The 13,856-nt window shown below is 45.4% G+C and overlaps 1 protein-coding gene across 9 annotated transcripts in view; it reads left to right on the top strand.

Moving 5' to 3' along the window:
- Window positions 1–13,856, top strand: part of KCNQ2 (potassium voltage-gated channel subfamily Q member 2) — a 533,237-nt gene that overhangs the window by 503,840 nt on the left and 15,541 nt on the right. For 7 of the 9 annotated variants that reach the window (XM_069650810.1, XM_069650809.1, XM_069650806.1 and 4 more), the window contains one exon: window positions 12,542–12,665. In XM_069650810.1, the coding sequence (XP_069506911.1) occupies window positions 12,542–12,665 (124 nt within the window). Of the gene's footprint in view, window positions 1–2,008; window positions 2,096–12,541; window positions 12,666–13,856 lie in introns of all 9 variants that reach the window. The other 2 variants (XM_069650812.1, XM_069650811.1) reach the window with 1 other exon arrangement.

Here is a 13,856-nt window from a genome sequence, read left to right as displayed (position 1 = left end):
ATTTCTTCTCTGTGAAAGATAGTGAGCTAAAGACTCTGGGTAAGGCTCTTGTACCAGGACTCATGTCTGGCAGAGTGTCTCCCAGGACCCCCCTTGTTATCCGCTTTTTTAGAGTCGCAATTTTCTGCGGCGCAGCGACCACATAGATCTGGAATCTCTTCTGGGAAAGGGCTAATTAACAGTGAGATGAGGTGCTCATTAGTACAGCCCAGGCATAAGGAGGGCGATGGCGGAAGCATGTGCGCAGCCCCGGCCTCCAGTTGGATAGTGAGTAGTTCCACGCACAAAAGCCTACAGTTCTTTGCTTGCCCTCATCTCACCCTGAGAAGGTTTCATAATGCCGTCAACAGAACTGAGTCCAAGGAGAGGGTAAGGCAGGAGAAAGTCAGCTGGCGAGTGTGGAGGAAAGCGGTGCTGTGCAATAAAGTGAGTCTGCTATGTAGCAAGGCCCAAAGCCTTCTTCTAAGTCGAGTTTTCATGAGTTTCAATTATGAAAAATCACATCACCACTACTTTTCTTTTACTGCACAGCCAAACTTTAAATTTGGACTAAAGTGAGGGAACAAAATAATTTTGGTTGTAATGCTACTAGATCAAAATGCATTCCGAATGGGGAGCTACCTAGGGTAGCAAATTAGGAAAATGTGTACAGAACAAAATAACATGCAAGGAATGGCAAAAGCCGAAATAACATTGAGGATCAGAAACAAGTATAGAGAGGATATGTCGCAATGCAATTCCATCCGAGGAATTGTGTGCAGTGCAATTGCATTGAAATACGTGTGTGATACAATGCCTGCTTATCTCGGCATTGCACACTGCCTTTTCTGTGCTATTTTAGCGTATTTGGCTAGTGTCAGTGGGCCTCATTACAAGTATGGTGGTAAGGCAACAACGGTGCTGGTATCGCTAACGGCACCGTTGCTACCGTACCGCCAAACTACGGGTTCTGCTAGCGGGTGCCCTTGCAGCCACCAGGTCTGACCTGGTGGCTGTAGCGGCACCCGCAAGCAGAACAGGATGCTAGCACCGGTACCGTTATTAACAGTAGCGGTGCTACCACCCTCCCCATTCCCATTCAGCCCTATGGGGCCGTATGGGGATCAGGAGCCCCTTATTACCGGCACCCATGAAAGGGCAATTTCCGGGTCCAACAAACTCGGCATGACCCAGTTATTGCCCATTCGCGGGTGCTGGAAAAAAATAGATACCGGCGGCAGCCGCGCCTGTACTCCAGGGACAGCTACCGCCAGCCTCGTAATAAGGCCCAATAAGTGCGTAGAGTTATCCTGAATTACTCAGACATAGCAGAGACACACTGCATGAAGGCATGTATCATTAGATGTGTAGCAGAATTGCTTTCAGTTGTGCCGGAGCAGTGGAAGAGTAGCATAGTTCCTGTGAAATTAGGCACATGACAGTCTCTCCTTCTCAGATACAACTCTCTGCAATATTCGGAAAAGCTCTGGCCAGGAAAATGGGCATTTACAAACACTCTGATGTCATTGGTGGCATTATCTTGTCATGTATACATTGTTCTCTGTTGTGTAATGTCTCTGTCCATCTGTGTCCTTCACAATGTCGTCCCCATGGAAGCGCTGGCTCCTCTCTCCAGTTCCACTGTTGGGAAAGCTCTTCCACCCGCTGTACTCAGAATATATGTTGCCTCATATCTATTTTTACGAGCAGGATATCGCAATATATATGTATTTATGCAAATATATTCCTGTGCATGCTGCAAAAACCATGTTTCCAACACGCTCTGGTTTTTACCAACGCTCTTGGGCAAGGTGCCAGAATTTTACAAAATAAAAAATGGCGGCCAAGGCGAAGAGTCGGAAGGCAGTATTGTGCGTGTTCTGTTTTGAATGGAATATATTTTGACAGTTCCCCTTGATTTCTGGTCCCCTTGTGTTTCTGCAATTCCTCCCCTCCCCCCCTTACCCATTCCGAAAAAGTGGCTGCCTTATGTATTTTGCTGGTGTTTTTTTCTATTTACTTTTGTCAGGATAGATTTGATTGTTGGGTCCCCACTCCCTTCAACTCCCCGGCATAAGAAGTACACAAGCAAAGGATCTCCCCAGTACACGCCTAGGTCAGGCTTCTTCACACCAATGGCGTCTTGTATCGGCTGTTGCACATGTTTATGCTCCTCCCCTTTGCTTTTGATCTGCACACCTTGCTCACCCAAAGTCACCTGATGGCCTTTCTCAATTCTCCCTCAATCAGCAATTTCTTTTGTCAAGCGCTCTATGGAGCGTGTAGGATCACTTTCCCTGATGGACTCTAATATCTCAACGCAGGGTCGGACTTATCGTTTGGGATAGGGACAGATTTGTGGGTATGCTGATGTGTCGGAAAGGCCAGCATTGCCCAGACAGATTCTAATACTACTTGAGTATAAAGGGTATTGGAAAGCCTCCCTGTGTCCGCACGTGACAGATCACTCCTGTCTATGGGGGATCTTCTGCTTCCACTAATGAGGTATAGCACTAAGCCCAATACATTTCAGCAGGAAACGTGTACTGGTTACATTAAGAATCCTTTAGATCTCCAAAAGGGAACACGCACATATTTGGTTAGATGTGCATTTGGGTCAAAGAAAAGAATCCCCAGGGAAACTGCAAATGTGCCCTTGCAGGCAGTTTACATCTCTAGAGTAATGCGTAGCGGGTACCAACCAAGATATGAATCCGGTGCTGAGCCTCCAGATCCCTGCAACTGATCCTCTGGAACAAGTTTCAGACCCTGCCTTGTGTGCCTGATGGTGCTATACTATTTCTGTTCGCTAGGTGTCACTGGTGCACCACTGCCTATCAGCTCTCATCAATGTGATGCCCAGTTGAACCACTAGGTGTCACTGCTGCACTGTCAATTCCAGGCTGTCGGTCAATGATATGCTCCAGTCATTGCTCTCCTGAGCCCTATCTACTTTCACTCAGATATATGAAAGCTGTTGGCATCCATTTCACCTTCGCCAGCTGTCGGCATTCACGCTGCAGGCTTTGTGTGACAGCGCAGAAAGCGGATCCTGACCGAGTCCTGTTTAATGGTAGAAATTGTCTTTGACTGCTTTGTTGTTTAGCTTTGACCTAGACACATGGAAGTGGTTATTGTCCAAAGCCCTTCCCTCAGGCGCTGGTCTTAGGCCCCAGAATGCATCATGTTGCAAAAGCATGGCCATAGTACTTATGCCCCCAAGAGGCCTCATCCCTCACGTTGCTTGCTTGAGTCAAGGGATTAACATTAGCGTTTGTCATAAATCGGTATCTCCCAGTAGAGGAAACCATGGGGATGCTTATTCAACAAGGCTTACATTTGTATCGTTCTGAAGAGCAAAACTTAGAGGTGCTTATACAATGAGTCCCTAGTTGTGGGTCTGGAAGTGTTACAAAAAAGCATCAATTTCAGTTGGAAATCTACAATTCTTTGCCCAATGCAAGTAATAGGTTCTAAAATCTCACAATTGGACAAATCCCATGGCCAGTCAGGTGGCTCGGGGGAAAGGGGTTGTGCAGAGCTGCCACCGGGATGATGCTACTAAACACTGGTTATGCATTTTTCCACCGCTTGGCAGTTTATGTTTTGTTTTTTGCTCTATGTCTGCTTTCCTTGATCAATTTGGATTTTTTCAATGTTGGCCTTGTTTTTTGGAATGCTGAATGATTATGGTATATATTGCCTTCTGGAAACGAAATAAAAATAGCTGTGTCTGCATGGGGGCATGAAGCATGCAAGAGCAGGGGGATTCTGCTGCACCTGAGGACACAGCAAGCGGCCATGGCCCTGTCATGTCTAAAGGTGTGCAGCCCATACCACCATTGTCCAAGCATCTTGAGTTTGTCCTGCATCCACACTTGCCCTCGGACCAAGAGTTACTGTGTAGGTTGTCAATGAATCTACTGTTACAACGAGCACAGCGGGGATTGGTGTTGCAAGACTAGACTGGGGCTCTGGTGGGCCCGAAGCACCAGAATGGCACAGGTAGTAGACCGGTATAATTGGATGGTAAACACCATGCTTCATACGTGTGGGATACAGCTCATCGCTATCAGTACGGAATAGACTGCAAAAGGGTCAGGGAGATGATGGGAGTCAGTGTTGGGGATCCCTGACTTATTTGTCTGATGTGGTCTTCAGTAGTCATGTAAGATTCTTCATTCCCAATAGAAAATTGGACCAATGCGTAGGGCACGCTCAAGGCGGAACCCTCCATTGCTTGTTATCTTTGGAGAGAAGATGGCGCTCGACTGGTTGTCCAATGGAAAGGGTCCTAACCAATAGAACCAGGGGTTTCTCATTCGCCTGACTCCCGGAACACGTTTTGCAGTTGGTGTTTCCATAGAATGTCTTTTCTGGTTAATCTTACATTGGCAATTCCATTACATGTGTCACTAGCCCCTGGATCCAAAATCTCAGAAAGATGTGAGGCACCGTCAGGTTACTTCATTTCTTTTTTCCTTTTCTCTGTATATATTTACTTGTTTTTCTATTTGTGTGGAGGATGCTGCCTTTTCTATTAATTTCAAACGTGCTGGGGTTTGAATTATATGATTGTGGCGCACACCCTCTCTTGGGCTCAAGACACATCGGGCCTCATTACAAGTGTGCCGCTAACCCTGTAACACCCTTACCGCTGCCTAATATCCCGGTGGCACCGGGATATCACAAGTGGTGGCGGTAATGGTTATTCCCCATTTCCATGGGGACTCCATGGAAATGGGGACACAGACGCACCTCCATCGTTGCTACCAGTGCCGATGCGTCCGTAATACCCATGCCAGTAGGGGTCTAAACTCCTGCAGGTCAGGCCTACCGGGGGATCCGTGGCCCCTACCGGCATCATTGTAGTATGGCACCCTTTTTTCTGGACCACCAATTTTGTAATGAGGCCCATTGTCTCTGCCCCCTGTTCGATAGAAGTGGGAGCGACATGTGCTATTAACTTACAAGTTCCTCTCTGGAACTGACAAACCCTTGCACTCGTAATTCTTCATAAATTACTAGTAACACTATAGTTGGTGACCTAGCATACAGACACCTCACGTCCTGATCCAAAATGAGATATTAAAGGAATTCATGTAAACTGTTGCCTACAGTGCCTCTCAATTGGGATGTGACATCACCTGCAAAATGCTGAGATCCCGCCACGTTAATTTCCACATCCCAAGAAAGGGCTATTCAGGACATGAGGAAGGCTGTTGGGCATCCCCCCCCCAGGAAGTGAGCATTCAGAAAGTGTGGCTTTCTACTGTACCCTTAAAAATTCTATATGCTATCCACCACCCAGAAAGGGAATATGGTATGAACTAGACTATGAACGCATTAGACTCTTCTCCTAGGGAATCAAACAACACCTTCCATCTGGAAAATCATGAATTGGGCTGTGACCACTCAGGAAATTAAATATGCTGCTGGCACATGGACTGGGACAGTGAACCCGGCAGCCATTTTGGACGTGCATATTTAATGCACATGATCTTTTGGCATAGACTCCTTTAAATCTTCACCTTCACATCAAGAAGACTCCCAGAAACCTGTAATCTGTAATCTAATGTATAGCGCATCAAGAACTGAGGGCAATTTAATTCACAGGGTTTGTCCAAATTAGGCCTTCCTACTTTGCTTGGGTTAGTACTACTTAACAAGTGCAAATAGAAACGAATTAATATTCTGTCACTAAGAAAGATTTGGTTGAATCCAACACTATCAAAATGGTGGCCAAGGAAGGCTTTGTGCTTGAGCTCGATTATCCCATGCGTAAGGTCCTAGCTAACCTGGATAGACAATGGCCATAAGTTATGGCACTTCCAACACAACCAATAAACTACCAGAAAGACTTATCAATGATGCATGTGAGCAACTCTCAACAATAAAGCAAAGTCTCCACCAAAGGGAAGGCGCCTAGAGAAGGCATTGCCCCTGTGCCACACTTCAGACAGCACAGAAAGGAAAACCACAAACTTTAGTCTTAACGATACAATTATAGTGCAGTGTTCCACTGTGACCATTTTAAAAACACACTTAAAAGGGGATTTTTAGTAGCATTGCTATTGACACAAAATCGATTGCTCAAAACACAATGCAGACAACTGGCTGCGGTGTCTACCATCCCCATGTATATCCAGGGCAATACAAAGAGGAGCTCATTATGAGTACGGGAATGTATTAAAAGGTGGCGTTAACTGGAATTACTGCCACTTTTAGCACACTGTCATATTCCGAGTTTGGATGGAAAATAGAGGAAAAACCTCTAACAATGAGCTTGAGGTATTTCCTTCACAATGCCGCCAAAAAATTAAATATCATCACTGGCGGGCTAGCCAACAGTGGTAATTCCTCCAACCCCCAAAGGAGAGGTGTGGAAATCGATAATGAGGAATAACACCAACTCGAATACTGAAAGATTTCCCAGTTCTGAGGCAATATTTTCCCATGGAGATATCCTCCAATCTTGGAATGAGGCCCAGAACAATTTTCATGTGAGAATCTGATAAAACTGCAGGGGCTGTCTCCAAGAAGATTATTTTATGATTTCTTTGATTAATTTTTCAGATTTAGCATGCTGTTTATTTCTGAGTAGAAACTCAATATAGGATCATATTTGTGAACCTCGAGCAAGCATCGAGAGCAGCGCAAGAGCAAATTGTGTAACAGGAACCGGTGCCTGAATTGTTAGGTGCCTGCAATTCCTCTTCTTTACTAAGATCGGGTACCCCCAAATCCCAAAGGTGTGGTGACAATGCCTACTTTAGGGTAATCAATGTGCTATAAACAACAAAGGCAATATGTCAAAAATGTAGTGCCTACTCAAACGTCGACAATGTGCAAAAAATTATCTTATTACAGTACACAAATATATGTACAAGACGTCACAGTTAAATAAAATATCAAGTACACACTAATATGGAAAAACACTATTAGAAGTGTCTAAACTTCTATCTACACGTATAAAAGGAGCTCGTGTAATCTAAAACATAGGGCCTCATTACACGGATGGCGGATAACCATGGCGCTATTAGCGCCATGGTTCATGCCGGCAAAATACCAGCACCACCTTGGCGGAAAGGGGAATTACCGCCCCATTCTAAGGTTGGTGGGGCGGTAATTCCCCCTTCCACCATTGCCCTTCCCCATTCCCATTTTTGCCCCAAAGGGCATAATGGGAATGGGGAAGGCGCTAATTATGGTACCGCAAATTGCGGTACCGTAATTAGCTCCCTGGGTCCCTTTGCGGGTTGGTTTTTAACGCCTGCAAAAAGCAGGTGTTAAATCCCCCAACCCGCAAAGGGACCTCGTAGTAAGGCGGTAAGGATTTACCGGTATCGCTATTTTACCGGTACCAGTAAATCCTTACCGCCATCCGTGTAATGAGGCCCATAGACATTTCCAATAATTTCCTATACCACTGTCTTGAAACGAATCAAAAACAGGGATGCACCTCAACATTGAGTTTCAATTTTCACATACACATAAACCCAATATAGTGCATGCAAATGAGCAACACCGGTTAAAACACACATATCCTCTGAATTCCATGTTTGGAATCCTTGGGAACGTGCTATGGAAGCATATTTCAGTAATGAGAGACATGTGAGATTTGACAATCGGTAGAGTAATTGACGGCATTAATATACTATGGACGACCCGAGTCACAGACTATTGCATTTTATTATACTTATTGTTTATTTTTTTTTAAAAAAACCTAGTTAATCCTGATCAGACATAACTAAAACTGTGAGTGGAATAATCATTAACACTATGTCACAGGTTTGCATACACTATCATTTTAACACAGAAACATAGAAGACACATACATCTATATAGTTTTGAGGGCAGGGGGATTTCATTATTAATTATAGTATTGATGACATCTCCTGCTTATGTTCCAAGCCCTCCACTTAAAGTTCATTTTGAAAATATGTATTGGTGTAATCTCTTATTTCAGTGAACAAATCAATGATTAGTGCATACACAATTACATTTTTATAAATGTTTAGCGATGTATACCAAATTCTAAAAACAATACAAACATGGAAATAAAGTACAGAAAATGCATTAACAACATACTCATTTCATCATGATTATACCACCTCTCCATTCTAATTATACCACTACTATTCCTGTGATCTATTTCTCATCATAGAATACTCTGTGTCGGGTATAATTAGCTGCATTTAATACATTTAAACAGAAGCATTTACATAGTGCGTTTCGGCCTTTCAGAGCAAGTTCTCAAGTTGCTCTTTTCCATGTGGCAGCCTTCATCAGGATGGAATTATTTCCACGACAATTAGTGTTTCACCCATGTGTATTTTAATAGTTAGTGTTTCATTCAGTTCAATGACCTTTTGTTGCCATTCTTTTTTTTGTCTTGCTTAGTAAGTAAAATTCAGCAGTATTTTCGCTGGATGTTCACCACGTTCATCATCCATCACAGATCTCTTATTTTGTATGATCAGCGTGTCCTGAATAGATGGGGAGTTGACGTGGCGGTGCATTTGCAGGCATTCCATTAATAGGAGATATGTTTAAATACATTTTGAAATAAGATACTGCGTCCAATCCAGCAGAATCCAAGAAAGGCTATTTTCATTGCCCAGTGGCTCTGATAGCCAGCCTACAGAGACGCGGAGCAAAGTGTGCTGAGAAAGTCCTACAATTGCATTATAAGTTTACTTTGGAGGATGGCCAGAACACTGGTTTCCATAGAACATTTTTTCAGGCGAGAGGGGACTTAAGCCATGCTGAAAAAACAGAGGGAATCAACTTTGTTATAAAGAAGAGTTAAACATTTTGGCTGTAAAGGGGAGAACGCAATTGGGAATTCTTTGAGAGGACAGGCAGAGGATGGTGGGTCCTCTAAGTAACGGATGGGTTTGGCTGATTTAAGTGCTTATTGGGGAGAAACCATAAACAGGGACATTTTTCCCGTAGAAGAGGGTATATTCTTAAGGGGCGGGTGGCAAGTGTTTGGTAAGAAGCTTGAGAATGCGTTTAAGTAGTTGCAGAAGTCCTGGAATGGTGAAGCTTAAGGAAATCAATGAACTACCGCTGCTTCTTCCACTTGGTCTCTTTCTCTCTGTTCGTCTGTGTGACGCATTGGTCAAGGAGAGTCTGACTGGGAAAGGTACAGGGGCAGGTTTTATTTTTTAGGGCTAAATACATAGAGAGAGACAAGATTGGGAAAAGTCCCACCGGAAGTTAGAGAGGCAAAAGAGTCCTGGGCAAGCAATATATTTGGAAAGGTCTCCCGAATCCGAGGCTTTGAGATGTTAAGCGTGCTAGTTTTTAGTCTCATTGAATCTACAGGTGATGTTCGGTTGTAGGCCCAAAAGGGCTGCGGTGATGAATGTAACACAGTAGTGGTCCACCCAACGTTGGGCACGGCGCTAACACTTTGGTGGGATTTAAGAAGTTGAGTGATTCTCAAGATGGCCATGGCAGAATGAAAGTCATTTACTTGGGGTTGGTTTGAGAATAACATCATGGGTTTATACTCCACGAACATGGTGATCACTGGGCAGCGTATCAATAGAGTAGCAAGGAAACCAGAAAGGAAGTACAGGCGGGAAGGAGTTCAACATAGAGGAGGAGGCGAGTGGGAGGAGAAAGCATTCCCAGCACATTCCAGTGCCTGGCATTGTGCGCACAGCTGAGGAGTGGCAAGAGAGCACAAGCCTAAGGAAGTGGCTTCCTGCAGTTATTCTGGAGAGTCCCTAGGTTTACAATATCGTGCAGATTTCACGGGAGATGGGGTGATGACCAAATTGATATCAGAGACTGGTTGCTCAAGAAGGAGTTTCCCTCGTGGCATTAGGGTGTGAACGGTGACCGCAAGATTTAGTTTATATGAGATGATGTGGCAACACCATACTCCAGCCAACGGTTGACTCCATAGCGACTGTCTTTTGCTTCACGACCAACGGTTGACTCCATAGCGACTGTCTTTTGCTTCACGACTAGCACTGTGTGCCTTTCTGCCACAGAACATCACCTCTGTGGCAAGGTAGCACACACAACCTTCCACCGGAAGCTATTTTGGTTGGGCTTTATAGTTCTGGTTGCAAATGTTCGTGCCAGCCTGAGCAGGCTGCACTGGAATGGGAATGAGGACAGGCGCGAGTTGTACGGCCTGGCAGGAAGGGCCACACCTGGACTGCTGGGCACCGCATATGACCAGGCACAGGGACATCAGGATGGCCATGGAATGCTACTTTCATCTGGATCCTTCAGACTGTACTATGTCTGACCTCCTTCAGCCTTTACGGGCTGATTTCTGTTATTATTTTCACATTTTGGCGCCAGCCGTAACAGCGGACATTAGATAGTCACAGCACAGGAGGACATCTGCTGTAAGTCAGGTTAGCTGGGGCAAAGGGAAAATGGAGTCAGCAGTCAGCATCACTTCCTGTGAGGTCACATCCTGGATCATGGAAAGCGGGTCTGTGCGGCAGACTCCATCTCTTGGCTCATGATTGCCTGGCGAAGGATCATTGGCTTCATAACCACATGGTTTGGGGATAAAGTTGTCAGCAGCATACATCCCTTCCAGAGTTGGCCCCTGTGCAATGTCCTGCGTCGTGACGGGAGACAGATGGGCCACAGGGTCAATGGGAGTGAAATTCCTCTTTAAGTTGCCCCCGCCCGTGAGTAGCCACAACTCTGGTGGGAATTCAAGACCAGCTGCGTTCATCGCTCCTGGAAGGGACCCGACATTAAATGGGGTGGAGCTGTTTCTCTATACTTATCCTCTCTTCCTGGCACATTCCTCTTTTTTCTCTTGTTCTATATTTTATTTCTCTGCTTTCTTTTGTTTCTATTTGTTTTTTTCTTCTCAGTTCTGCTGCTCTATGTTTTGATTCTTTTTCACTCTGTATTATTGACATTGTTTTTTATTTTTTTAATGTTTTTACTTTTATATTGTTTTTCTGTTCGCTCTGGTTTCCTTTCTCTCTCTCTATCTGTTCCCTTGCTTATTTTGTAGCCCTCTTCCTTTTTCTGGCCCCTCCCATCTCTACCTGCTTCCGTTCCACGTTCCAGTGTTACCCTTCACATGTTTTCATTGAACTGCTGGGAATTACATCCGACCCCATCCCCTCGGAACATGTCAGCAATCGCACAAGTCTCGACTATGGGGCTTTTTTTGCTTTGCAGATGTGGTTATATTGCATATAGAGCTTTCTTCTCCCTCACCAACTGCAAACACGACTCAATGCGCACCTTGGCCTACCTCTCTCCGCCTGCAGTCACTTTGCTTCTCTGCTCTGTTTCCCACATACGTGCTTCTGATTCTGCGTGCATTGCCGTTGCCTGTTTGCACCTCACACTGCCGGTGTGCACCTGTCAATCCTTTGTGCACCCTCAGCCTGTCTGCATGGACTTCTGAAATGCCTTGCTCTTCCCAAATCCACCTGCTCCCCTGGGACACCTTTCTGCACACACAGTGGCTACCCTGCTGTGCAGGACTGCGCGTGCAGCGGAGCGTGCAGGCCCTGCCCAGTTCAAGTCCACCTCTTCTCTTGCAAGCAGGCAGCCATGTGCATTGGGCTAAAGACACGGAACGGGCGGACCGGGCAGAATGCACAGGCCAGTCTCTGCCTGTGTGCACATTCAGTGCATGGCTGTTTAGATCGGCCTGTGCATTCAGTGCAGAGCTGACTGTTCATATAGAGCAGACCTGACTGCCTCAGCCTGTGTATACTATCCGGTCCATGCAGAAGAGAGCGCCCGTCTCGTGTCGGAACACCAGGGCAGATTTGCCTGTGCATGCAGGCTCTGTAAACACGGACCGGCCTGTCTCTACCTGTGTACACAGTGTAGGCATGTCCCCGGGCTTCTTACATCTAACTGCCATTTAGCAGCCATTTAGCTGTAGTAGCAGTTCCCTGCCATAGTGCTTCTGGGGGGCGCTGCTGAGCAGGGCTGTGAGTGGTCTGGCTGCAAAGCAAGTTACTGTAGGGGTGTGGGACCTGGATGGAAACACGTTTTGGAGCGTCCTGAGTTTTTCCAAAGGCTGCCTTGGGGATCATAGATATAAAGCGGTTAACAGACTGTACCGGGCCCCCTGCATGTACACATATCACGAGCGCTGTTGTGGAACCCTGGCTATATACATATTTAGTACATGCATGTGAGGGAATCAGGGAGACTGCAATGAGTCCCTGAGTGCATACACACATTGGTGTCTGTCATCAACGGTGCCACTCGTGTATACTGTGCCAGTAATGCAGCCTGACAGTCGCGAGTGGCACGAGTCCTGAAGAGTCTCAGTGGTACATTGTGCTAGTCTTGAGTATGGCCACTTGCGGACTCTGCCAGTCCGCTGCAACTCAGCTACTCGAGACTGGGTCACTTTACTGCAGAAATGTTTCCGGGTTACAGGGTACAGAAGCTTGGTGAGCATGGTAGAGGTTGGGGTGGTGGGTAGAGCGTGGATTTGCCACTAACTTCTCCAGCACAGTCAGCAGGTCGTCCACCACTCAACTTTCCTCACTAACCAAAGCGCTGGCCTTTCTTTGGTGTCTTCTGTTCTTGCCAGAGTTGACCAAATTGTCGGACGAGGAGCACCGATGGCAGACAAGGACCGGACCAAAGGGACGGCAGAGGGGGATCTCCCTGAAGACCCCAGCATGATGGGCCGACTTGGGAAGGTCGAGAAACAGGTACTGTATAGCTGCAATGTGTTTACACAACTCTGATTGGTCAGAGCGGCTTCTTCTCGACTGGCCATTGGTCATTAGCGCTTTAGCCATCCTTTGAGATAACCCAACATGACCCACCCAAAAGACATTGGGTTTCACTCAGAGCTCATCACTGGAAGGGAAAGAAAATAAGTAGTGGTCCATTGTCCCAAGGGAGATGTGGGGGGGGAACTGGTGCGTGGGGAGTGAGGGGTATCATGAAAATTCCAGACAATGGAAACATAGATAAAGGTGCAGCTTTTCCAGCCACAGAATTGGAACATCTAGTTGGGTTTTCAAACTGATGAAAGATATGCAAATAATACCCACCCTCGAATATTCTCTACATGTATAAAGGTTCTGGTGAATATTCATTGTGGATATCCTGAAAAACTGCCTTTATTTTCTACTGTTTTGTTGGCTTGTGAGGCCCGCCCTACCTTTGAAACCAGAAATAGATATTCCAGTCCTTGCCATGTGATCTGATAGCAGGATTGGCAATTCCTGTCTCAATAGACAAATACGCCTATATATATATAACATTGAAGTGACCTCTGAATAAACCTCAGAGAAAAGCAACAGGCTTTTAGCAATAGCATAAATAACCTACAATAATTTGCCTCTATCAAGAGGATTTCTTTCAGTTTTCCTCTCTCTTTACCCTACATCACTTTTCCGCCACCGCTCCATCCCCAATTCAGCACTTTCTTCACCACCCCTCTCCTAAGTCATTCTGTCCTGTCCGCGTCCCTGGTTTATGTTTTCAGTGACCCGTGCCCTCCTCTCTGTTATCAATGGTAAATTGTACATGGGTTTTTGTGACAAACATTTTTGCTTTTCCTGTTATTTTAATTCATAAATTGATAAATTATTAAATACAAAAATGAAACTCTTCAACTGTGTTTTCTTGTCAGATTCAGGCTGAAGTTCTGTTGTTACAATGTTTCAACCTTTGGCATCACTGTGAGGAAACACATTCATGAACACTAAATTTGCTTTCTTGTGAACAACATTAAGCACAACCTGAATCTCACAAGTAAACACTTTTGGAACAATGCATTGCACATTTTCTCCACATAAAGGCAAACCAGAGAGCACTTTTGTTCTGGTCAGTTAAGATTTTTGTAAAAGTCTGTTGCTGTTCCTTGGGATTTAATTGGTGATTACTACCGC

Source organism: Ambystoma mexicanum, chromosome 3p (genome assembly GCF_040938575.1).
Source record: "Ambystoma mexicanum isolate Mex_15411 chromosome 3p, UKY_AmexF1_1, whole genome shotgun sequence".
NCBI lineage: Eukaryota > Metazoa > Chordata > Amphibia > Caudata > Ambystomatidae > Ambystoma > Ambystoma mexicanum.
The sequence above is the reverse complement of the archived record's forward strand: the minus strand, read 5'-3'. Positions and strand labels throughout refer to the sequence as shown.